Source organism: Schistocerca gregaria, chromosome 8 (genome assembly GCF_023897955.1).
Source record: "Schistocerca gregaria isolate iqSchGreg1 chromosome 8, iqSchGreg1.2, whole genome shotgun sequence".
Lineage (NCBI taxonomy): Eukaryota > Metazoa > Arthropoda > Insecta > Orthoptera > Acrididae > Schistocerca > Schistocerca gregaria.
Window position 1 is genome coordinate 281,469,158 of NC_064927.1, and position 27,116 is coordinate 281,496,273.

Consider the following 27,116-nt stretch of genomic DNA (forward strand, 5'->3'; position numbering starts at 1 on the left):
TTCGAGGCGAGACTCATCACATACGATAATTCTACTCCAGTCAATAAGATTTCAGACAAAAGACGTGTCTGCAGACGCCCCAGACAGCGGTGGGAAACCAACCTCAGTGTTGTCCGCCATTGGTCCGACAGCCAGAAGTGATGGTCTGGAGTGTCACTTCTTTTCGTATCGGGATCCTTTGATTGTCATCCGCAGCACCTTCACAGCACAGCGGTACATCGACGATATTGTACGCCCCGATCTGTTGCCTTTCATGGCAAGCCATCTTGGGCTTACATTTCAGCAAAATAATGCCCGCTCGCACACCGGGAGAGTTTATACTGCTTTTCTTCGTGCTTCCCAAACCCTATTTTGACCAGCAATGTCGCCGAATCCCTCCCGAATTGAGAACGTTTGGAACATTATGGGCAGGGCCCTCCATTCAGCTCGGGATTTTGAAAGTTTAACGCGCCACTTGGACAGAATTTGTCTCTACATGCCTCGGGAGGACGTTCAACAGCTCTGCCAATGCCAAGCCGAATAACTACTTGCATAAGGGCCAGAGGTGGACCAACGGCTCACCGACTTCCTCAATTTGTGAAGCTGTTTCCCTTGAATAACCCTCCCAATTTTTGTGAAATTCGCCATTTGTTTGTCTGTGTAAGTACATCACACCTACAGATTTCCACCCCATTTGGATAATTTCTTCTTGGTGCGTTGTTTCGTTCACTTAGAGTGTACTTTATTCAGCACTAGTAGTTTCAGGCATGGCCGAGTTTCAAGTGCATCTATAGACACAGATGTGGATACATCGTCCTCATCTCATCATTCAAAAATTGCGTGTTTTGCGATCTCCGCAGATCCGTATGGCGCACGATCTGCTTTATAAACCAAGGAAAACCTCAGGAGAACCGGGAGATGCGATCTATTTTTAATTTAACTCTGGGAAAATGTGTCCCAGACAAAAATAATGAAAGTTAAGTGTAGCCGCCGATTGCAAGCAGTACGCTTTTCGTGGTTTTGAATGCATGTTGCGCTCATGGAGGAACGATCAGACGAAAAATAACTTGGATTGTAAATTCAGTGTGCTCGGAGGGTTTTAAGTAGCCCCAAACAGGACTCGGATGCGTGAGTATTGTATTGTATTGTATTGCATTGAACTGGGAACCTAGAAACGACGGAGAGTCTTCGTCCCCGCCGTAGCCCTCAGTGGTATACAACCCCACAACAGGCAACATCAGTCTACTCACCTCACCGCCGCCCCACACCGAACTCAGGGTTATTGTGCTGTTCGGCTTCCAGTGGACCCCCCGGGAACCACTCACATCAGACGAGTGTAGCCCTAATGTTAGCGTGGTAGAATAATTACGGTGTACGCGAGGATACATGGGTCATCATAAAGTTATATTGAATGGCGACTCCATGGAATGCTGTGTGCACAACGACCATATATGTTAAATTAAAAGGAAGGTAAGCGTTTGCCGTAATATTGCTGGTTTATTGATAGCAAAATCGATTTTCAATCACATAGTGATCATTTTCAGTACTGTGGGGTACAAATTAAACTCATAGGCACTGGTATCAAGTTATTATCAGTAACCAAAACTGAGAAACGATCACAATAACACATTTTAAGCGAAGGTGTAATGCTAATGTGCTTTTTCATAGAAGAATATCACCACGTTGCAAATGTATTCTATCAATTGTATACATTATCTGTCCCTCTCTAATCGTTTTCACTTAAGATCTATGTGATATATTTAAGAATGCCCTTAGCCAAGTGACGGGGTAATTTACCCCTGACAATCCCCTCCTCCCTTCCCATGTGGAGCGTTGGGAATGAAATAACAGTAACAAACAATAGGTAAGATATACCAGCAATACCAAAAGAAAGCAACTGCTCCCGTCGGCGAGATGTTTGTTCGTCCACTACAGCTTACTATCGTCAGATACCGTACTGCACTCAATGACGCATACGAAATTCAGACCACCATAATAATGTTCTAATACTCCTGCAATCAGAGAATTGGCCGAGACATTTAATAAATTTCTTTAGTAAAAATGACTGCGAGATTGTTTCTCTGCTGTGCTTGAACGTTTCCTATTTTTTTACGAAATTTCATATTGCTAGACATTTTTCTTCGTAACTTTAATTATTTCAGTTCGAATACAATCTTGATCTGCTTTATGAAAAGCTATTTTTCTTGAACAAGGAAGTGTTTCGAGATTATATCCTGGTTGTAAATTTTAAATAACGCGAATACTGAAAACTTAGTGAAGTCACCATCTAAGCAACCATTAATTGCTCTACTTCTCATTAAAACTGCATTGCGGTGAGAGGATCCTATACGAAGGATACATTACCAACGGAAACATCAGTTTGCAGTTAAATTTGTCTAGGGAACCCTGCTTATTTATAGGAAACCTTCCAGTTTTCCGAGCCGGTTGATGTTTTATGTCTCACTGCGTTATTGTTCGAGGTGGAAAGAAACATTATCAGTACCTCTTTCTCGTTAATGTGTTCACCAATCTCTATCCCAGATTTTGTCGGAAGTCGACAGTGCTCTTTCAAAGGATCCATCCCAGCATTTGCATGAAGCGATTTACGGAAATCACGGAAAACGTAAATCAGGATGGCCGGATGCGGGTTTGTACCGTCGTCGTCCTGAATACGAGTCCAGCATGCTAACTGCTGCGCCACTTCACTCGGACTTAACTTATGGTTACAATCTCTCTGATGCCTCTTAGGCTCTGGGATCCAATCCACCGAGGCTTGAATAATAACTAGTTCTGAACTTCGTCTCATTTTGTGCTTATTATACATATAGACAAAGACTATTCTTAGATTAGTAAGGGTCGCTAAGGTATTTGGGGACAAAGGTCACTTGTTACTTTCTAACACTGGTTCTCCCTACACTGGTCCACATGCTGCATTGACATTTCCACAGAGATTCGCTCCTCTTCCTCATCAACGAGTTTGTCTTTGGTTTGAATTAACTAGGGCCCTAAAATCTGGTTGAAAGTAGTCAGATCCGCATTTGGTAACACTTCCATAGGTTCCTCTGGCCGATACTGCTGAGGCTGCTAGACGCTCAGACGTGTTTCTTTTTTTCGAAATTATAACATGTAGACGGAAGGCAGCTCCCACTATTCCACATTATGTTTTGTTTATTAAGAATCCACTCCCATTTAGTTGTATCCTTTTTGCTAGATGGAGCTTCCCCTGTTCGTAGCAACTAGCTACTACTATCACTTTACCGAAAGTAGAGTACAACCTGTGTGTGATGTTTCCATAAGGTGAAGTTCGATAGCCGTTAACTATTCTATAAAATGAATTTTAACTATCAGCTGATTATTTGTCCTTGGATTCTTCGCGGTGGCGTGACTGGATAAAATCTTCTCGGTTTCCAAGACACGTCAGTTCCAATAAAATTCTTGAGCTTTCTGTGGCTAGCTCCACAATCGTCGTCTGGAGACGCCCTAGACAGTGGTGGGAAACCAACCCGCGATTTAACACTAGTTAAAAGTCGGCCACAGTATAAAATGCTGCGACTGTTTTTTTTCCTTTATAGCTATTCCATTCCCCTGCCCCACACGGGCAGGAGAGGGCTGGCAGCAGCACAAATCCGCCGCTCTTCAGGCAAGCGATATATAAATAATAAAAGAGGTAACTTGTACATAAAAATGGAGGAAAACAGGGGAATATAAAAACACATTAAGTGGAGATAGTGAAATTTAAAACATACACTAACTCAGGGACGTTCATTGGGTACAGTTAAAAGAAGGCGACATACTGTTACAATAACACAGTTCGCCATTTAACACTAGTTAAAAGTCTGCTACAGTATAAAAACACATGCAGCGAGATACACTTAAAAAACCACTGCAAGTGACAGAGCACACATGAGGAAATAAAAAACCACTGGTAGGGACCTGCTGAGGGACAGGAGGCCTGAGAGGAGGGAAAACGAGGGGAGATGAAGGTGCAGCGGGGGAGGGGGGCTGAAGGAGATACAAGAAAAGAAATAAATGATGGTGGAGGGCACACCAACAGGCAGGAGACGGGTGGGGCGGGATATGAAAAGGCAAAGTAGGAGGGAGTGTAGAGACACAGAAGGGGGGCCCGGCAAAGGGAGGGAAGTTTAGGATGGAGGAAAACCGTTCACAGAAAGGGAAAATGAGGGGAGAGGGAGCCCTGAGGAGGATGAGGAGGAGGAGGAGGAAGGTGGGGTTAGAGTTGGTAGGAGGGGTAGGTGTCAGGGTGAAGCTTATCATCCTGCAGGATTAGGTGCTGGAAGTTGCATTGGGAAAGGAGGTGGAGGGTGTGGAGATGGAGAGAGGGTGGGACAGAATGGTAAAGGCGTGGCAATGGGCTGGGGGTGAAGAGGAACAGGGATATCAGAGGGAGGTGGGGGGGGATCAAGTTGGGAGAAAATGTACTGAGTGCAGATATGTTCGAGGAAAAAACGAAGATGAAGGAAGGAGTTGAGGTCATAGAGGATGTGTGTGGGGGACAGAAGACACATATGGAAGGCGAGGTGGAGTGCATAGCGTTCTAGGATTTGGAGGGCCTTTTAGAAACTGGGAGGTGCGAAAATCCAAGCGTCACTGGCATGGCAAAGGATGGGGCAGATCACAGATTTGTAGGTGTGAAAGATGCTGGAAGGATGCAGTCCCCATGTCTGGTCAGGCAGGAGTTTCAGGAGTCGAAGTCTCTTGTGGGCTTTGAGTTAGATTGCAAGGATATAGGGAGTCCAGGTGAGGTGACAGTCAAGGGTGAGGCCAAAGTATTTCAGGGTAGCAGTGAGGTGGATAGAATGACGTAAATGGTGATGTAAAAATAGTAGAGCCAGAAGGAGTGGGTGGTATGACCTATAATGATTGCCTGGGTCTTGAGAGGTTTGATGTGATGGATCCACTGGTCGCACATGCAGTGAACTGGTTGAGGTGGGTTTGGAGGGTACATTGGGATCATTGGAGGGTAGGATAAAGGGCCAGGAAGGCGGTGTTATCAGCAAATTGGAGGAGATGGGCAGGAGAGGTTTCAGCAAATCGGCAGTATACATGATAGTGGAGAGGGGAACATATGGAGCCTTGGATCACACTGCTGATGAGATAGAAGGTATGGGAGTTGGTATTGTGGCTAGTGACATAGGAGGAACCATGGGAGAGGAAAGAAGCAACGAGATGGATGAACTTGAAGGAGAGAGCATAGGTCTGGAGTTTTAAGAGGAGCCCGGAATGACAGACATGGTCATAGGCGTTCTGGAGGTCTAGGGAAAGAAAGCTAGCAGAGTGATGGGAGTTAAGTTGAAGGGCCAGGAGATTGGTAAGGTTAAAAGGCTGGTTTTTGGCTGAGAAGAAGGGCCAGAAGCCACACTGGGTAAGGGGAAGAAGATGGTGCTGCTTAAGGTGATGAATACAGTGGGAGAGGACAGACTCGAAGACCTAACTGAACATGGAAGTAAGGCAGATGGGATGATAGGAAGAGGCGTCAGAGGGGTGTTTGTTAGCTTTTGTGAACAGCAGCACACAGGAAGTCTTCCACAGGTCAGAGTAAAAGTCAGTGGAGAGGAGGCTGTTGTACTGAGTAGCAAGGGCAGCCAGGAAGGACAGGGGGATGAGTTGGTGATGGGTGACACCATCATGATGAGGAGGGGTGTTGCATGTGGAATGAAGGGTGAGTTTGATGTCATGTGCAGTGATGGGAGTATTTATGTCGGAAGGGGGCAACTGATTCAAATACCGGAAACTGGGGGCAAGTGGTGGGACAGAGGTATCAGTGCATTCTAGGACGGTGGGGAAGAGGGAGTGCTCAAAATGAGGATCGTCAGGAATGGAGACCACCTCGGAGAGGTGGGAAGCAAAATGGTTAGGGTAACTGAGGTTTTCAGGGAAGGGGGAGTTGTCATGGAGGAGCGAGTAATGTGTGACAGGATGGGTACCAGTAAGGTGGTGGATAGCAGACCAGTACTTGGAGGATTGCCAGGGAGGGTGGAGTTGAGACATGTACATGGCTGGCGCCAGTCCCAGCGTTTCTTCATTGTGAAGAGGTTGTGGATTTGTCACTGTAAATGCTGGTGGTGGAGTAGTGTATCCCAGTCATGGGTGCAGTGGAAGGAGCATTAGAGCCTGCAGGATTCATGGAGGAGGAGGACAGTCTGTGGAGGAAGTGTAGGGCAGAGAGCGTGGACGAGTTTTGTTGGAACATGGGCCTCCACAGGATCAGTGATGGTCTTCTGGAGGAAGTAAGAGGCATGGGAGATGTCAGCAGGATGGTGAAAGGTAAGGAGGTGACTTTCGACCTACCTGGTAGGCATCCATCTTGGCATGGTGATAGTCATGGACAAACTTCGGAGGGGCAGCAGGTTGGGGGCAGGAGGGTGGCCATGGCTCGAGAAGATGGTGAGAAGGAGAGGGAGGTGGTCACTACCAGTGGGATCGAGAACTCTGGGGTAATGCGACCAAGGAGATTGGGGGAAGCGAGTTACTTTCAGGACAGGTGTGTTGTGGGAAAGAAACAAGGTCACCATGGACGGTGTAAAGGAACTGATGCCACTGCCGAAAGGGGCAGGGTCACAGCGGTGGATGTTGATGTCAGCAGCAATCACTTGTGTGGAGAAGCTACAGTCGAAATGGGAAATGAAGTCATAGGGAGAGGAGTCCGGGGTGGGTATAGATAGTGGCACAGGTGATGGCGAGGAAGGGAAAAAAAGGTGCTGAGCAGAAGGTGTTCAGTAAGGTCATTGATAGGGGCTGTGGCCAGACAGGGAGATGCTTGAGCAACCCCACCTCGTGTGAAGGGAATGGGGTTATTGTTGTGCTTAAGGAGATAGGCGGAGGTACGGATAACATGGTGAGGTTCGAGCTAGTTTTCAGTAAGGATGAAGGACTCGACCTGGTGCTGGGACAGGATATGCATGAAAAGGTATTTATTGGCAGGGAGGTTGCGAATGTCTAGATAGAGGAGACGATACTGAACAGGTGCCTCAAGTACTGCAGCTCAGATTGTAGGTGATGGTCATGAGAAAGCTAAGCCACCGAATGACGTGGCTTACGCTTGTTTCATGAGACCGAGGACATGATTGTCTTGCCAGCTGACAAATGAAATGCTACCCTGGTCTGAACACTGAAGACTGCCACCTGAAGGTGCTAAACTTGCTAGAAGATGATGCATACCAGAAGCTTAGTTGCGATCCGACACAACGCATAGTCAGGAAGACAAGGATGTTATTAAAGGAATCTGGGTTAACAGGTTAAGTCGTGACGAAATTAATGCCTCGCGCCGCCAGACCACCTCGTCTTTATGGACTGGCAGAGATACATAAGGAAAATGTTCCTCTTAGGCCCATTGTTAGTGAAATCAGCTCGCTCACCTACAGACTGGCAAAACATCTTGCAGGATTATTAGCGCCAAAAATAGGTCAATGTGAACGACATGTTGCAAACTCGCAGATATTTGTTCAAACGCTCAAGAAAATGACAGTAGTAAGAAACGACTTAATCCTTGGTCTGGACGTGGTGTCGCTTTTTACGAGGGTGGCAGTACAGAACAGGCTTTCCACAGGGAATAGTCAGGTTGTTCCATTATGTTCTAATGACAACGTACTTCCTGTACCTCGACGAATGTTGTGAAATGACGGATGGCACAGCAATGGGCTCGCCATTGTCTCCTGCAGTCGCGAATTTCTCCATGGAACACTTCGAGGAAGGCTCTGAGCTCTGCGGTGTTGTGGCCGTCTTGCTTCCTTAGATACGTCGATGACATCTTTCTGATATGGCCTCATCTTGAAAATACATTGTAGCAGTTCGTGGATCACATGAACGGTGTCCATCCCAACATTAAATTTGCAATGGAGATGGATAAGGATGTTTTAGTTGAGCGGAAGGTGGGAGGCCGGCTTGCTCATTCAGTATACAGGAAACCGATGAAGGCCGATTAATATTTGAATGCAGGTAGTTTTCACCACTCTGTACACAAAAAGCGGTCCTGAAGACGTTAATGCATAGAGTCAAATTTATTTCTGACGAAGACCACCTACAGTCTGAATTGCAGCTCTTGAGACACATGCTCAGGGAGAATGGCTACAGCAAAAGAGAAATTGCAAATAGTTTTAGGTGTCACCAAAGAAGGACGCCTTGAGAATCGGCAGAAGAAGCCAAGCCAGCAGCTTTCCTGCCATACTACTTGGCAGAGACTTGGATTGAGACCAGTGTTCCGGCCACCCCCAAGATGTGACAAATGTTGCGACGTGTTAAAGAGGACATAGCTCTTCGTGTGCCCAGTGTGTATGGTGTCCCGTGCTAGTGAGGCAGCATCTATAGAGGCCAGACAATCTGCACATCTGCGGAACGTTGTACCTAGCACAAGAGATATATTGAGGAAAGGGTGCTTGAAAAGTCGGCCATGGCTGAGCATTGCCTCGTAAACGGGCACAAAATAAAGTTTCAGAACACAAGAGTCTTGGCTCATGCGTCAACATACTGGGACTCAGTAATTAAGGAGGCGGCTCAGTTTAGAATGAACAGCAACAATTTCAACAGAGATGAAGGCAACAAATTAAGTAAGGCTTGGGGGTGGGCTTTGGATTTCGAAAGGAAGCAACGGCGGATGCTTAACGCTTGTAGGGAGGTAGGAGCAGCAATTTCAAATGTGGCGCCAGCCCCTCGTGCCATCTGATATCATTCTGTCCCGCCGCAGGCCGGTGCTGCTTTGAACTGCCCAACTCACTTTTCGTGCAAGTGTCGTTCAATTTGTGCCAGCGGCCGTATTTGTAGGTATGTAAGCAGGAAATACTGCCAGTTCCTGCATCTTTCGACCATCCCACACACCTGCAAATCCTTGATCCACCCCACCTTTTGTTATGCCAGTGTCGCCTGGATATCTGCTCCTCCCAGATGCTATAAAGCCTTCCAACTTTTTGAACGCCATGCACTCTGTATCGCCTTCTGTAACGACCTCCCGTCCTTCACATGGATCCTCCTCGACCTCATCCCCTTCCCAAATATTCTCCTGTCCTCTCTACCCCAGCCCATTCCTGTGCCTTTATCACAGTGTCCACCTCCTTTCCCAATGCAACTTCCAGCACCTACCCCTCCCACATATTGAGCTTCATCCTGATATGTCCCCTCTTAACAACTCTATCCCTACCTTCCTCATTCCCACTACTAAGGGCTCTCTCTCCCCTGCCCTTCCCTTCCCATTGAGCGGTTTTCCTCCCTCATCCACCACCCTCTCCCTTTCCTGTACATCCCTTCTGTTTCCCTGTGTTCCTTCCTGCCTTTCCTTTCATCTCCCACCCCATTCGTTCCCTGCCCCTTGTTGCGCAACCTGAACCCCCTTTTCTTTTCATCCCAACCCTCCAGCCCCCTCCCCCACTGGGCCTTCCCCTCCCCTCTCTTTCCCTCCTCTGAGGCCTCCTCTCCCTCGGCAGGTCTCTCCCGGCAGTTTTTATGCATCATTGTGTGTGCTCCATCTCTTACAGTGGTTTTAAAGTGTCTTTGTTCTGGAGTGTTTTAATACTGTAGCCAACTTCTAACATGGGCATGTGATTTCAGTGTATTTTATGTGCTCCGCGACACATCAACCAGTGTTTTTTTTAACTTTATGTCAACTTCTTTAACAGTCCCACAATGAACATCTCTGTGTCAGTGTGTATTTTAACCTATATTGTCTCCAACTTTTATTTTCTTCTGTCCCACTTTTTATCGCCTTTTATGTGTATAGTTTCCTGCTTTTATACACTCCTGGAAATGGAAAAAAGAACACATTGACTCCAGTGTGTCAGACCCACCATACTTGCTCTGGACACTGCGGGAGGACTGTACAAGCAATGATCACACGCACGGCACAGCGGACACACCAGGAACCGCGGTGTTGGCCGTCGAATGGCGCTAGCTGCGCAGCATTTGTGCACCGCCGCCGTCAGTGTCAGCCAGTTTGCCGTGGCATACGGAGCTCCATCGCAGTCTTTAACACTGGTAGCACGCCGTGACAGTGTGGACGTGAACCGTATGTGCAGTTGACGGACTTTGAGCGAGGGCGTATAGTGGGCATGCGGGAGGCTGGGTGGACATACCGCCGAATTGCTCTACACGTGGGGAGTGAGGTCTCCACAGAACATCGATGTTGTCGCCAGTGGTCGGCGGAAGGTGCACGTGCCCGTCGACCTGGGACCGGACCGCAGCGACGCACGGATGCACGCCAAGACCGTAGGATCCTACGCAGTGCCGTAGGGGACCGCACCGCCACTTCCCAGCAAATTAGGGACACTGTTGCTCCTGGGGTATCGGCGAGGACCATTCGCAACCGTCTCCATGAAGCTGGGCTACGGTCCCGAACACCATAAGGCCGTCTTCCGCTCACGCCCCAACATCGTGCAGCCCACCTCCAGTGGTGTCGCGACAGGCGTGAATGGAGGGACGAATGGAGACGTGTCGTCTTCAGCGATGAGAGTCGCTTCTGCCTTGGTGCCAATGATGGTCGTATGCGTGTTTGGCGCCGTGCAGGTGAGCACCACAATCAGGACTGCATACGACCGAGGCACACAGGGTCAACACCCGATATCATGGTGTGGGGAGCGATCTCCTACACTGGCTGTACACCTCTGGTGATCGTCGAGGGGTCACTGAATAGTGCACAGTACATCCAAACCGTCATCAAACCCATCGTTCTACCATTCCTAGACCGGCAAGGCAACTTGCTGTTCCAACAGGACAATGAACGTCCGCAAGTATCCCGTGCCACCCAACGTGCTCTAGAAGATGTGAGTCAACTACCCTGGCCAGCAAGATCTCCGGATCTGTCCCCCATTGAGCATGTATGGGACTGGATGAAGCGTCGTCTCACGCGGTCTGCATGTCCAGCACGAACGCTGGTCCAACTGAGGCGCCAGGTGGAAATGGCATGGCAAGCCGTTCCACAGGACTACATCCAGCATCTCTACGATCGTCTCCATGGGAGAATAGCAGCCTGCATTGCTGCGAAAGGTGGATATACACTGTACTAGTGCCGACATTGTGCATGCTCTGTTGCCTGTGTCTATGTGCCTGTGGTTCTGTCAGTGTGATCATGTGATGTATCTGACCCCAGGAATGTGTCAATAAAGTTTCCCCTTCCTGGGACAATGAATTCACGGTGTTCTTATTTCAATTTCCAGGAGTGTAAATTGTAGTGTCACTCAGCTGAAGAGCGGCGGATTGTGCCACTGCCAGCCTTCCCTGGCCGTATGAGGCAGGGGAATGAAATCACAATAAAGAAAAAGAAAACCAGTCCCTGCAGTCAGTAGTTTTTTGGAGTTGATGTGGCTTGGAAACCGAGAAGATTTTATCCAGTGGTTTATTTGTCCCATTAAACAACTACCAGTTTCCGTTACTAACCATAATCCAGAATGTACGGTACAACAGGCAAGTTAAAATTCTGTGAAATTGCACAAACACCTGACATAATTTGTCTTAGGATACCGACGGCCATATTTCATGTCAAACAGAGAGATATCACAGGAAAAACAAGATGTATAATTACTGGAAGAATCCCTCAGCAGTGTTGAGCATCTTCATAATGCTCTCAGCCCAGCTAAATCATCCCTTGAGGAAAGGCGCTACTCTTCGTTGTATCTTTTCTATCTCTTCTATCAGTCCTATCTGATAAGGATCCAACATAGATGAACAAAAGAATCGGTCGAACAAGCGCCTTATAATCCTCTTCCTTCGTGGATGGGTTACATTCCTTAAGATTCTTCCTATGAATCTGAGTATGCCATCTCCTTTTCTTACTATTGTTTCATGTGGTCTGTCACTTGAGTCACCCTGGATAGTTACTCCTAGATATTTCACGGTAGATACTTATCTAGCGATTTGTCATAGTGTAGCTGTACTGTAGTTAATTTTTTTTTTTCCTATGGGTGTGAAATGTGTCAAATTGATTTACGTTCAGGGTCAGCTGCCAGAGCCTGCACCATTCATCTATTCTCTGGAGGTCTCTCAGAAAATCTTTACTATCAATCGGAGACATGAAGTCTGTAATATCAGTCTGTAATCATTTTATTTTGAGCACTTTTATTTTCACAAGTCCGTCTTGATCACAACACATTTTTAAATTGATGATGATTTATATCAGAATATTTTAACGTTCTGAAGGTGGCGATAAGCCGAAATCTTCCACAAAGTGTAAAGAAACCTATGTGATCAAGACGGAATTGTGAAAATAAAATCTTTATTATCTTCTGGCATTACTTCTTTTTTTATACAAATTCGTCATATGAGAACAGCTTTAAAGACCATTCGACGGTTTCTACTAGATCTTTGATACTCTTTTATAGGGTGGTCCATTGATCATGACCAGGACAAATATCGCTTTGTGATTGATGGCACTGTAATAGTCACAAACATATGGCTCACAATTTTAGACGAACAGTTGGTTACAGGTAGGTTTTTTTAAATTAAAATACATAACGTAGGTACGTTTGAACATTTTATTTCGGTTGTTCCAATGTGATACATGTACCTTTGTGAACTTATCATTTCTGAGAATGCATGCTGTTACAGCGTGTTTACCTGTAAATACCACATTAATGCAATAAATGCTCAAAATGATGTCAACCTCAATGCATTTGGCAATACGTGTAACGACATTCCTCTCAACAGCGAGTTGTTCGCCTTCCGTAATGTTCGCACATGCATTGACAATACGCTGACGCTTGTTGTCAGGCGTTGTCGGTGGATCACGATAGCAAATATCCTTCAACTTTCCCCACAGAAACAAATCCGGGGACGGTGCTTCGACGCCCAATCCACCTGTCATGAAATATGCTATTCAATACCGCTTCAACCGCACGCGAGCTATGTGCCATATATCCATCATGTTTGAAGTACATCGCCATTCTGCATGCAGCGAAACCTTGTAGTAACATCGGTAGAACATTACGTAGGAAATCAGCATACATTGCACCATTTAGATTGCCGTCGATAAAATGGGGGCCAATTATCCTTCCTCCCATAATGCCGCACCATACATTAACCCGCCAAGGTCGCTGATGTTCCACTTTTCACAGCCATCGTGAATTTTCCGTTGCCCAATAGTGCATATTATGCCGGCTTACGTTAACGCTGTTGGTGAATGACCCTTCGTCGCTAAACAGAATGCGTGCAAAAATCTGTCATCGTCCCGTAATTTCTCTTGTGCCCAGTGGCAGAACTGTACACGACGTTCAACGTCGTCGCCATGCAATTCCTGCTGCACAGAAATATGTTGATGTAGCATTCTTAACACCGACGTTTTTGAGATTCCAGATACTCGCGCAATTTGTCTGCTACTGACGTGCGGATTAGCCGCGACAGCAGCTAAAACACCTACTTGGGCATTATCATTTGTTACAGGTCGTGGTTGAAGTTTCACATGTGGCTGAACACTTCCTGTTTCCTATCCGGCGATCGGTCCGGACACTTGGATCATGTCGCCCAGGATACCGAGCAGCATACATAGCACACGCAACATTGGGCATTTTGATCGCAATAGCCATACATCAACACGATACCGACCTTTTCCGCAATTGGTAAACGGTCCATTTTAACACGGGTAATGTATCACGAAGCAAATACCTTCCACACTGGCGGAATGTTACGTGATACCACGTACTTATACGTTTGTGACTATTACAGCGCCATCTATCACAAAGCGAAAAAACTGGTCCAACTAAAACATTCATATTTCTTTACGTACTACAAGAACATGTAATAAAAAATGGGGGTTTCTATTTTTAAAAACGCAGTTGATATCCGTTTGAGCTATGGGAGCGCCATCTAGCGGGCTACCCATAGCGCCATCTGGTTTCCTCCTTCAAGCTAGACGAGTTTCGTTCTTTGTAGTTTTTTCGTTTGATGCTTATTTCGTGAGATATTTGGCCCGGTCACTATCAATGGACCACCCTGTATTCTAAACAGTAACAGTCCTCTCACGCTTACTTGTGCTACTCCGGAAATGACCCTTACATTTGTCGACATGTTGAGTCCTGTCTGCAAGGAAGTATTGAATCCAATCGCAAATCTATTCCGATACTCGACAATTTCTTGACTCACCATAATAGGCCGTAGGTTCAGACGATACGCTGGAAAGGCGACACCACTACTCTAAAAAAAATGGCTCTGAGCATTATGGGACTTAATATCTATGGTCATCAGTCCCATAGAACTTAGAACTACTTAAACCTAACTAACCTAAGAACATCACACAACACTCAGTCATCAAGAGACAGAGAAAATCACTGACCCTGCCGGTAATCGAACCCGGGCACGGGAAGCGAGAACGCTACCGCACGTCCACGAGCTGCGGACCACCACTACTCTGACACCAGTTGTAAGTGGCTGGTGGAGACGGGTTACAGGACGCTAAGCAGCGCCAGTTGAATAATCTGCAATTCAAAATGCTTTATTACAGCACTCCGCCGAAACTCAGTACAGGAAGTGGCAGCTTGGCAGCGGCATTCAGTACCTCCTGAGTGTTGTTGCCTTGCAATTCTGACAGATTGCAGCGTCTTCTGGGCAGTAGCCCATGACGCAACTGGTTCTATCGGCAGCGACTACAGCTCTGGACAGCCTTGGCGAGCTGTGACGATGTGCGTTGTGGTGCAACTCACACATCTAACACGGTCCAGAAGGTGGCAGGCTGGTGACGTAATGACAGCAACCCAATGCCCCCTAAGTTTATGCCAGCACGCTGCTTGCCAAGGTCATTTCACACAGTCTCATGACACATTATACGGATGCAGAGTCGAACTGTGGTCCACGAACATCCCAGAACATCCCAGATAGCGTCCAAGAGACACTGCCCCGTGGTGATACAGTTGCAACACTAACAGTGTGACCTTAGTATTAAATGACTAGGTTTTTATACGCTGCAACTGCTTGGCCTTTGTTATGCCTTGAGGCACATACACTAAACATTTCGGTGGACACTGGCGTGGAGGGCTTATGGCATCTACCGCCGGGATACCGTTGTGTCAAGTGTTTCCACACCCAGTAGGCTAGCTTGCGTCACAACAATGCGAAGACACTGTTATACACTCCTGGAAATTGAAATAAGAACACCGTGAATTCATTGTCCCAGGAAGGGGAAACTTTATTGACACATTCCTGGGGTCAGATACATCACATGATCACACTGACAGAACCACAGGCACATAGACACAGCCAACAGAGCATGCACAATGTCGGCACTAGTACAGTGTATATCCACCTTTCGCAGCAATGCAGGCTGTTATTCTCCCATGGAGACGATCGTAGAGATGCTGGATGTAGTCCTGTGGAACGGCTTGCCATGCCATTTCCACCTGGCGCCTCAGTTGGACCAGCGTTCGTGCTGGACGTGCCGACCGCGTGAGACGACGCTTCATCCAGTCCCATACATGCTCAATGGGGGACAGATCCGGAGATCTTGCTGGCCAGGGTAGTTGACTTACACCTCCTAGAGCACGTTGGGTGGCACGGGATACATGCGGACGTTCATTGTCCTGTTAGAACAGCAAGTTGCCTTGCCGGTCTAGGAATGGTAGAACGATGGGTTCGATGACTGTTTGGATGTACCGTGCACTATTCAGTGACCCCTCGACGATCACCAGAGGTGTACAGCCAGTGTAGGAGATAGCTCCCCACACCATGATGCCGGCTGTTGGCCCTGTGTGCCTCGGACGTATGCAGTCCTGATTGTGGTGCTCACCTGCACGGCGCCAAACACGCATATGACCATCATTGGCACCAAGGCAGAAGCGACTCTCATCGCTGAAGACGACACGTCTCCATTCGTCCCTCCATTCACGCCTGTCGCGACACCACTGGAGGCGGGCTGCACTATGTTGGGGCGTGAGCGGAAGACGGCCTAACGGTGTGCGGGACCGTAGCCTAGCTTCATGGAGACGGTTGCGAATGGTCCTCGCCGATACCCCAGGAGCAACAGTGTCCCTAATTTGCTGGGAAGTGGCGGTGCGCTCCCCTACGGCACTGCGTAGAATCCTACGGTCTTGGCGTGCATCCGTGCGTCGCTGCGGTCCGGTCCCATGTCGACGGGCACGTGCACCTTCCGCCGACCACTGGCGACAACATCGATGTACTGTGGAGACCTCAAGCCCCACGTGTTGAGCAATTCGGCGGTACGTCCACCCGGCCTCCCGCATGCCCACTATACGCCCTCGCTCAAAGTCCGTCAACTGCACATACGGTTCATGTCCACGCTGTCGCGGCATGCTACCAGTGTTAAAGACTGCGATAGAGCTCCGTATGCCACGGCAAACTGGCTGACACGGTGCACAAATGCTGCGCAGCTAGCGCCATTAGACGGCCAACACCGCGGTTCCTGGTGTGTCCGCTGTGCCGTGCGTGTGATCATTGCTTGTACAGCCCTCTCGCAGTGTCCGGATCAAGTATGGTGGGTCTGACACACCGGTGTCAATGTGTTCTTTTTTCCATTTCCAGGAGTGTATTTTGTAAAGCATAACACACAGCAGTATCGTGGACACAGTGGTAACATTCGTGAATAGAAATTTATACCTATAAATTTGTCGTAGTGCTCATGCAAGATAACTCCGCCCACACACAGAAATGCATTCTCACAGTGAGCGCTGGGTGAGACCAGCCCCCTGTACCAAAGGAGCGGTCATCCCATGTGTCCTGAGCTGTGTGCTTTCTCTCACGCATTCTCTTCACGCCTTGACTACACTTTGGAAAGAAATACGTGCACATGCCGGCTGAACTGAAAACTTCCGCAAACGATGTTAGAGAAACTATTTGATAAAACAATTTTATTACCTCGAATCTCATAGCGTCATTGGTCACCTTCATTACGAACTGCCTATCATTTCATTTAAGGTCATAGTTATAGTGATGCTTCGATATTCGCTAAGCTACTGTACGAAATTTGAATAGTTGGCAATGAAAAGTATGTGATACTGTAATTCATGATTAGTGGGTGTTAGGTGATACATAGCAGACTGTGAAATGTCGCCAATATATTGAATTTGTCTTTAAACTTAAGACGAGATCTATGTCAACAATTTTCAGAAATTAGATTGTGTGTAGTACACTCACTTCCACTTGCATGCACTAATGATAGAGCAAATATGAAATATTTATAACATCCCTCATATTTCATAATCGGTTTGGGCTACTGAAGCTGGTAAATAATATCACCCAAAATAGTATTTTGCATGTAGTTAATGTATGAAACTTTCTTATCTATTGTGACACAAGTAACTACAGATTTCTTCCGGAAATAACGTAATTATTTTAAATATCGTTGACAGCTGGTGAAATTTGAAATAGTATCTATTCGTAATAACATAAGTGAAGGATTTACACGGTTATTTTTATACCATGCATGAGCTTTTAATAAGCTGTCGATCCGAATTCTCCTCAATTGTTTGTTTGATAATAGCGTGCCTTAGGATACTATTGCAATTTCAGCTGTAACAGGATCTTAGTTAAGTAATAAGAGAAAGAAAAAGATTTACAAGGCATGCGAAACTAATCGCTCTTTCTGTTGTAATTTGAGCGTAATCTTTATTCTTACGAAGGTGTTGTTGTACAACTTTAGTAATGTTAAGTACTAAATTATGCAACATAAATGTAATAGTGTATTTTATGAGAGATAATCGATTTCGGTCTAGTATCAGACCAATATCCAAAAAGCATGTCAGCTACGAATTTGCGTAATTGGGTTAAGTTATCTATCATTAACAGTAGCTGTGTTCATATCGCGTCTCCTGCCGGAAAATCTTGTCCTCTGGACACATTATTTCGACGGTCCACCTGGTCGCCATCTTCAGGTGAATAGACTGTCGTAGTATCTCGTCGGAACTGACATCAAACACGCCGCGACGGCTCCTTTATACAACGACCGTGGGTACACAGCGCGTGTGCGAACGTAACTGCCCTCTAGCGGCAGACACAACGGCGCACCGGTAGTGACAGCTCGCAGGAACGATAAATCGATATCAAACACTATTGACAGTTTTTGAAGACATGGACAAAGACCGTTGTTTCTTAATGTCAAACAGAACAGATTCCAGCTCTTACTTAAAGGATACCCCTTATCTCTGTTTACAATATTCATCATTTTGATTTGCAACTCCTTGTGTTGGCCGTGTTTGCAGCTAAAATTGTTGGATATGAGGTTGTCAGTTATGCAAAACACCGTTTTTTTCTCAGTTCCCAAACATGTTTCGGCACCACTGTGCTTTCATCAGTGGGTTTTCGTTTTTATTTATTCTTTACATTTGATGTGCATGAATTTTCCGGATCACTTACGTGTTAATTACTACAGGTAGCTTGTCATGTTTTCGTGTGGCAAGCAGTTTCACTCTCCACATCATGGTGAGGTGTTGTGATGCACACGTAACTATAACAAGTATTTTCCACAAATAACGTAGTAAAACACTTTTCACGTCACCAAAACTCAGTATGTTTGTGGTTTCTTGTGTGTCTCAGCCCCGTCAGTGAGCTGGGATTGGGCTGGGACACACAACAAACCACAGTTATTTGTGGAAAATACTTGTTATAGTTACGTGTGCATCACAACACCTGACCATGATGCGGAGAATGAAAGTGCTTGCCACACGAAAACGTGATAAGCTACCTGTATTATATATAAATAAGGCTCACCGGCCACTTGACCATCTTCTTCTTCAGTGCGAATGCACAAACAGTGCCCGAACTCTTACGGGAATCGGCAACGCGCCGCGAGTAACGAGTATAACGGGTGGGGACACTACGAATGTAGTGCGGGACAATACGCTGAGAATGTGGGTTTCGCGGGAGGCGTGCCAGACATAAATCCCTGCAGGCGCACCATCAACTGTGTCCTCGGTGGCTCAGATGGATAGAGCGTCTGCCATGTAAGCAGTAGATCCCGGCTTCGAGTCCCGGTCTGGGCACACATTTTCATCTGTCCCCGTTGACGTATTTCAACACCTGTAAGCAGCTAACGGTGTTCATTTCATTGTAACCTATATTAATTATCACACAAGTGATCCGGAAAATTCATGCAGACCAAATGTAAAGAATAAGTAAGAACGAAAACCCACTGATGATGGCATAGTGGGGCCGAAACATGTTTGGGTACTGAGAAAAAACGGTGTTTTGCATAACTGGCGGACCTCACATCCAATAAGTTTATAATATTGTCAGATAGCCGGATTTTAATGGCTTCTTTCACTACACAGGCCCAATACTGCGAATCAGGGGCAACCACTTGTGTCTCATCGTACAAGATTTTATGTCCTTCATTAAGATAATGTTCCGCCTCTGCAGATTTTTCTGGCTGAAATAAACGCGTGTGGCGATGATGCTCCATGCAACGATCCTGGACCGTACGAATCGTTTGTACAGTATAGACTTTCCCGAAATGGCAGGGAATCTTGTAGACTCCGGGCTTTCTCAAACCCAGATCATACTTCACTGAGTCCAAGAGGGCTCTGGTCGTAGCTGGCGGGCAGAATACACTTTTTATATTAAAATTCTTTAAAATTCTAGGAATGCCACCGATTTGCTAGTATCTTCCGTTGGTTTCTGCGAACGTTCAATCTGTAGAGCACGACGGATCTGATTGGCAGTATAACCATTCTGCTTGAACACAACTTTTAGATGGTCCAGTTCTTGTGTAAAACTATCTTCATCTGAGATGGCGTACGCTCTTTTTACCAATGTACGTAGGGCCCCGTTGCGCTGGTAAGATGGATGACAACTTGATACATGAAGATATCGGTCGTTACTTGTGGGCTTAAGATAAACACTATGTCCTAATGTCCCATCACCCTCCTAAAGATATCTAAAAACGGAAATTTTCCATCCTTTTCAATTTACATCGTTTGGGATGCAGAGAATTAAAATGATCTAGGAACGATCTAGAGCATTCTTCCCATGTGGTCATACCATAAACGTATCGTCGATGTAACTCCAGATGCAAGTTGGTTTTAAGAACGCTGCCTACAGTGCCATGTCCTCAAAATCTTCTATAAACAAATTGGTGTCTATGGGGGATATTGAACTCCCCATAGCCACTCCGTCATTTTGTTCAATGCATTTTTTATTATATAAAAAATTCGTCGACTTCAACACATGGTGGCAAAGCAAAGTTGTTTCTTCCTCCAGTTTTTCACCAATTAACTGCAAAGAATCTTAAAGGGGAACTCTAGTAAACAGAGACACAACATCAAAACTAACTGACAAATCCTTGGGACTGAGACACAAAGATTTCTAACGCTGAATAAAAACCAGAGAATTGGAAATATGGTGTTCGGATTTTCCGACGTGGGGACTGAGGATGAAAGCTAAATACTTGGCTAAGTTGTCAGTAGGAGCGCCCAAATTGCTAACAACAGGCCGAAGCGGAACTCCTTGCTTGTGTCTCTTACGCAAACCAAATAATCTCGGTGGGACTGCAGCACCAGGTCGAAGTTACTTAAGAACATCGTCAGATAATGAACTGTTCTTCAAAAGTGCTAGCGTCGTTCATTTTATACGTTCAGTTGGATAGTTCTTCTTTCTTCGGTATGCCGAGTCTGCGAGCAAAAGATACATTTTACCCACATAATCGTCCCGCGAAAGAAGATCCGTTACATTACATTGTCTGCTGGAAGAATTACTAAATCCTGGTCTTCTCTGATGGACCAGATCGTGGCTCCTTCAAACTAGGAGATGTTACGTTGCAGAGGTGGCACCCGATGCAACTTATGAGACACCTCTACCCTAATCTCCCCAGCCAAATCATCGGTAAGCCTCGACACCGCTTGTTCAATGGCGGAAATGAATTCCGTAATGGGAACATTCCTTGGTGTACGGGCATAATTCAATCCCTTTTCCAATACCACCAGCGCAGCATCGTCCAGTTCTCTGGTTGTGAGATTGATCACAACATGTCGGCGGGTGCCATCATCCGTTACTATAAACTGACAAGAAAGCTGTTGAAAGTTCGAAGGTTGCCTACTGATGGCGTTTGAGTCCGATATTGCCCAGGATGCAACGCCGAAACTTTCAAATGCAAATAAAATAAGTCATTGGATGTGAAATCCAGTTGTCTACGCGTAAAACGAATGCACTCCCTTACTAAGGCAAAACCAGCACACTTCTTATTGTTGTTGGCCGTCCTTGTCCAATGTAATGAACAATTCTAGTAAATTTAGGAATTATACTTCCATCCCAGCATCTCAGCAGAAAAGCGAGGGCGCTCAACAACTTACCCATCTTCATAACGGGAGTAGGACGTCAAACGGGTCAACTTGGAGCAGGACACGATATTTTAATTTCCACTGTCTGTACTTTTACAAATAAATCCATAAAACTTTGTCAATAAGACCAGGAAGGATTCAGGATTCAAACTCATAGCAATGTAAGTTCAAAAGTATAACAAAATAATTTTTTTTACGTGTGAATTTTCATCATTTTTTCACTTACTATTGGCTGCATTTGTTGCTATAGGTACACTTTTCTTCACAAGTACGAGAGATTCTTCAATGAATTTTGCACAGCATGCAAACCATACTTACAGGTGCATGAAATACTACGATTTATTTAATTAATGAAAAAATGAATGAGGTACTACATTTTAAACTTTATGTTTAGAAAAAATTCAAATTTTATGGTTAATTATCTCAATTTTTAGCACAGTTTTAATAGATTTGGAAAATTCTAGAGTCTGATACACCTGTAAGTATGGTTTCCAAGCAAAATTCATCGAAGAATATCCCTTACTTATGAAGAAAAGTGTACCTATAGCAACGAATGTTAAAAATTATGACATTCCACATGTGAAAAATATATATATGTTGTTGTATTTCTGAACTTCCACTGCTATGAGCGTGAATTCTGAACCCTTCTTGGTCATGCTGACAACGTTTTATGAATTTATTTTTAAAAATATAGACAGTGGAAATTAAAATGTCCTTTGGTGCCTCTCCTGCACCAAGTCGGCCAGTTTGACGTCCTACACCCCTTAACGAAGTTTATCATCAAGCTTCCTTACAAGTTTCAAAAATCTCCTCCCCATACAAGCTCTTGGTGCGTAAACTTTCCCTGCGAAATAATTGGCTGTAGTCATATCAGGTCTCCAGCTGGAACATCTTGTCATCTGGACACACTATTTCTGCCGTCCACTTGGCCGCCATCTGCAGATGAGTAGGCTGTCTCAGTATTTATCTGTGTGTTCAATTTGACATCCTAACACCCGAATCACGCAACCATCTCTAAGAAGATGGACTACAGAGACTTTTTTTCATATAGTTCAATAATTGTCAAATCGTATGTGACTACTGTGTTCACTGCATAGGTATACCACACAGAACCTATTGACTCGTCGAATTATTAGTCAACCTGTAATAAACTGTTATCATCGTTTGCCTCTGAGCTATTTGTAAAAAGGCGTTTGTGTGAACTCTTAAGTAGTAGAACTGCACCTCCTTTGCTGCGCTGTCCCCGCCGTTGTAACTGCCCCCTGCTCTGCCGCGCAGCCTACCCAGCTAGGGGCCAAGTAATTTTCGTGCGCACTCTACCGGCGCGCTGAGTGAATGGGCGACGTGCAGTCACGTCGCCGCAGCACTCTCAGCTGACCAATCGCCAGCGCCGCTGCTGAAGCTGCTGTTCCTCGTTCCCGCAGACACGCTGTCGCTGACGCTGCTGGCGCTGTCGTGCACGGCGCCAGACCACCACCACCGCAACCTGGGCCAGCTGGTACGCCGCCTCGCCACGGCGCTCGCCTCCAGGCAGACGCCCGCCGGCGGCTTCGGGCCGCCCTCCACCACCGCGCTGGCCATACAGGTAAACAGTTCTTCTCTGGCAGCTCTCACGTGCTATCGCAAAATTGTCCTGGCCAATATGTACACTACTAGCCATTAAAATTGCTACACCACGAAGATGACGAGCTACAGACGCGAAATGTAACCGACATGGAGAAGATGCTGTGATTCGCACAAGGTCGGCGCCGGTGGCGAGACCTACAACGTGCTAACATGAGGAAACTTTCCAAACGATTTCTCATACACAAACAGCAGTTGACCAGCGCTGCCTGGTCAAACGTTGTTGTGATGCCTCGTGTAAGGAGGAGAAATGTGTGCCATCATGTTTCCGACTTTGATAAAGGTCGGATTGTGGCCTATCGTGATTGCGGTTTGTCTCACGTTGGTCGAGATCCAATGACTGTTGGCAGAATGTGGAATCGGCGGGTTCAGGAGGGTAATACGGAACGCCGTGCTGGATCCCAACGGCCTCATATCACTAGCAGTCGATATGATAAGGTTCTTATCCACATGGCTGTAACGCATTGTACAGCCACATCTCGATCCCTGAGTCAACAGGTGGGAACGTTTGCAACCATCTGCACAAACAGTTCGACAACGTTTGCAGCAGCATCAACTATCAGCTCGGAGACCGTGGCTTCGGTTACCCTTGACGCTGCATCACAGACAGGAGCGCCTGCAATGGTGTGTTCAATGATGAACCAGGGTGCACGAATGGCAAAACGTCATTTTTTCGGATGAATCCAAGTTCTGTTTACAGCATCATGATGGTCGCATCCGTGTTTGGCGACATCGCTTTGAACGCACATTGGAAGCGTGTATTCGTCTTCGCCATACTGGTGTATCAACCGGCGTGATGGTATGAGGTACCATTGGTTACACACCTCGGTCACCTCTTGTTCGCATTGATGGCAATTTTAACAGTGGACGGTACATTTCAGATGTGTCACGACCCGATGCTCTACCCTTCATTCGATCCCTGCGATACCCTACATTTCAGTAGGATAATGCACGACTGCATGTTGCAGATCCTGTACGGGCCTGGATACAGAAAATGTTCGACAGCTGCCCTGGCCAGCACATTCTCCACATCTCTCACCAACTGAAAAGTCTAGTCAATGGTGGCAGACAAACTGGCTCGTCACAATATGATGAATTGTGGTATCGTGTTGAAGCTGCATGGGCTGCATGCACCCAAATTGCGTGAAAATGTAATCACATGTCAGTTCTAGTATAATATATTTGTCCAATGAATACTCGTTTATCATCTGCCTTTCTTCTTGGTTTAGCAATTGATTTTACTGCAATATATAAAAGACTCGCAATTTTTTTGTTAGTTGTCGATTATTATTCAGTAAAGCGCCAAAGAAACTGCGATAGGCATGCGTATTGAAATACAGTGCCGGCAGGGGTGGCCGAGCGGGTCTAGACGCTACAGTCTGGAACCGCGCGACTGCTACTGTCGCAGGTTCGAATCCTGCCTCGGGCGTGGATGTGTGTGATATCCTTAGGTTAGTTAGGTTTAAGTAGTTGTAATTCTAGGGGACTGATGACCTCAGGAGTTAAGTCCTATAGTGCTCAGAGCCATTTGAACCGTTTTTATTGAAATACAAAGATAAGTAAACAGGCAGAATATGGTGCAGCCGTCGGCAACGCCTATATGAGACAACGTGTTTCTTGCGCAGTTAGATCGGTGCTGCTACAATCACATGTTATCACGATTGATGAGAGTTTGAACGTTGGTTACAGTCGGCGCACGAGCGATGGTACACAACATCTTCGAGGTAGCCACAAGTGGGAATTTTCCCTATGACCATTTCATAAGTATGCCGTGCATATCAGGAATCCGGTAAAACATCAAATCTCCGACACTGCTGCAGCCGGAAAAAGATTCGGCAAGAATAGGGCCAACGACGACTGAAGAGAACCATTCAGCGTGACAGAAGTGTAATGCTTCCGCAAAATTGCTGCAGATTTCAGTGATGGACCATCAACAAGTGTCAGCCTGAAAACCATTCAACGAAACAACATCGATATGGGCTGTCGGAGTCGAAGTCCTACTCTTCTACCCTTGATGACTGCACGACACAAAGCTTTACGCCTCGTCTGGACCCGTCAACACCTACATTAGACTGTTGATAACTGGAAACATGTTGCCTGGTCGGAGGAGCCTCGTTTCAAATTGAATCGAGCGGATGGAAGTGCACGTGTATGGAGACATGGTTATGAATCTTTGGTCCCTGAATGTCAGCAGGAAACTGTTCAAGCTGGTGGAGGCTCTGTAATGGGGTGGAGCGTGTCCAGTTGGAATGATATGGGACTCCTGATATACCTAGATACGAATCTGACAGGTGACCCGTACGTAAGTATCCTGTCTGATCACCTGCATCCATTCATGCTCATTTGCATTCCGACGGACTTGGACAATTCCAACAGGACAACGCGACACCCCACACGTCCAGAATTGCTACAGAGTGGCTCTAGGAACACTCTTCTAATATTAAACACTTCCTCTGCCCACCAAACTCCCCATATAACATTATTCCGCATGTCTGGGATGCCTTGCAACGTGCTGTTCAGAAGAGATCTGCACCCCCTCGTTCTTCTACGGATTTATGGACAGCCCGGCAGAATTCATGGCGTCAATTCACTCCATCACTACTACAGACATTAGGTGAGTCCATGCCACGTCGTGTTGCAGCTCTTCTGTGTGCTCGCGGGAGCCCTAAAGGTGTACCAGTTTCTTTGACCCTTCAGTGTATGTAGTTAGTGGCGACATCTGAAAGAAGTAGTTTTCTTCTGGTCCATTTCTGCAGAGTCTCATACATGTTAAACATCACTCACAATTTTCATTGCACACTAGACATCGAGAACAATTTTCATAAAGAGGTAGTTACGAATATGCTTTTGATGCAGTTGACACAGATAATGTTACATGTTCTCCACAGATATGCTTTTGTATAGAAGTTATTTATATTACCAATATGGATTTTAATTTACTTACATCTAGTTTACAACGGTGTATATTTTTATGTTTTACTACTTTTCCTTAAGTACATAGCCGAAATATCTGAAAAAAAATCGTTGATTCACTTTCAAGTTTTTCGTTCAGCATTTTGTCCTTAATATTTTCTATAAAGTGTATATGTCTCCAGTTATTCTAACAAATCTATTTTATGCGCTCTATTTAGTCAGTGGAGTACAATGAAATTTTTTTCTACTTTTTCAAGTAGATGTCCTGTGTTATGTATGTGTATAGCTATTGCTGTTGGTGTGCGTCTGCTGTGTATGTTTTAATGTGCTCTGTGTACCCGGTGTCGAAATTTCGGCCTGTTTGTCCTATCTAGAAATATGAGATAAAGGTTTTTGGTTTAGTCCGGATCAGCGGCTATTTGTATAGCCTTCTCAACATATGTTACAGTATATTAAGCAAGGTTTGAGCGACGAACAGGAACTCGTGCTTTGGCAGATTGTACGAATCAATTAATTGGTTTTTCAAAAGTTTTTAATTGGGCTGCAATTAATGCTCATCTAATGACACCATTTGCATGTCCACCGCTCAGATTTTACGCGTAAAAACAGACGCCCTCGTTCGGATTTCACGTGCAAAAACAGTCATCCTAAAATAACTCGAGAGCGGAGCGAGATCTATGGTTCAAATTTGGTCCCCCAGTCAACCTGACCTTGGTCTCAGGTAAATGTTCAGTGTTTGAAAAGGTCTTGTTTCGTGTGGATTTAACATCCAAAACACACGTTTTTTCTGGCAACTTTCTGAAGTGTGCTATTTCTGTACTTTACAAATGTACAAATCGGCTCAAACTTTGCTCAAAGATAGATAAATGGATAGTCAAATCGAATTTTTTTCCAATAATCTTTATCCGTTGTCGAGATACGATAGTTTAATGTGGAGTTAAATGTCGGTATCATTCGCGAAATATCGTATGCGCTTTCGTATGCAGCAGCAGGGTGGGGGTGGTTGGGCCACAACATGGAATCTTGTGCGGTAAAAGCAAACCGGTCTCTGTGGCCGAACGGTTCTAGACGCTTGGCCGCGCGGTCACAGGCGACATGCTACTAATTGCGCGGCTCCTCTCGCCGAAGGCTCGATTCCTCCCTCGGGCATGGGGGTGTGTGTTTTGTTCTTAGCATAAGTTAGTTTAAGTAGTGTGTAAGTCTAAGGACCGATGACGTCAGCAGTTTGGTCCCTTAGGAATTCACACACATTTGGACATTTGGCGCCTCACTCTGGAACCGCGCTGCTGCTACCGTCGCAGGTTCGAATCCTGCCTCGGGCATGGATGTGTGTGATGTCCTTAGGTTAGGTTTAAGTAGTTCTAGGTCTAGGGGACTGATGACTTCAGA

The 27,116-nt window shown here is 45.9% G+C and overlaps 1 protein-coding gene across 1 annotated transcript in view; it reads left to right on the forward strand.

Annotated features, from left to right (window-relative positions):
• Positions 1 to 27,116, forward strand: part of LOC126285316 (uncharacterized protein CG3556-like) — a 597,333-nt gene that overhangs the window by 522,063 nt on the left and 48,154 nt on the right. Inside the window, exon 7 of the mRNA XM_049984616.1 lies at positions 22,616 to 22,776. Within this exon, the coding sequence (XP_049840573.1) occupies positions 22,616 to 22,776 (161 nt within the window). The remainder of the gene's footprint in view (positions 1 to 22,615; positions 22,777 to 27,116) is intronic.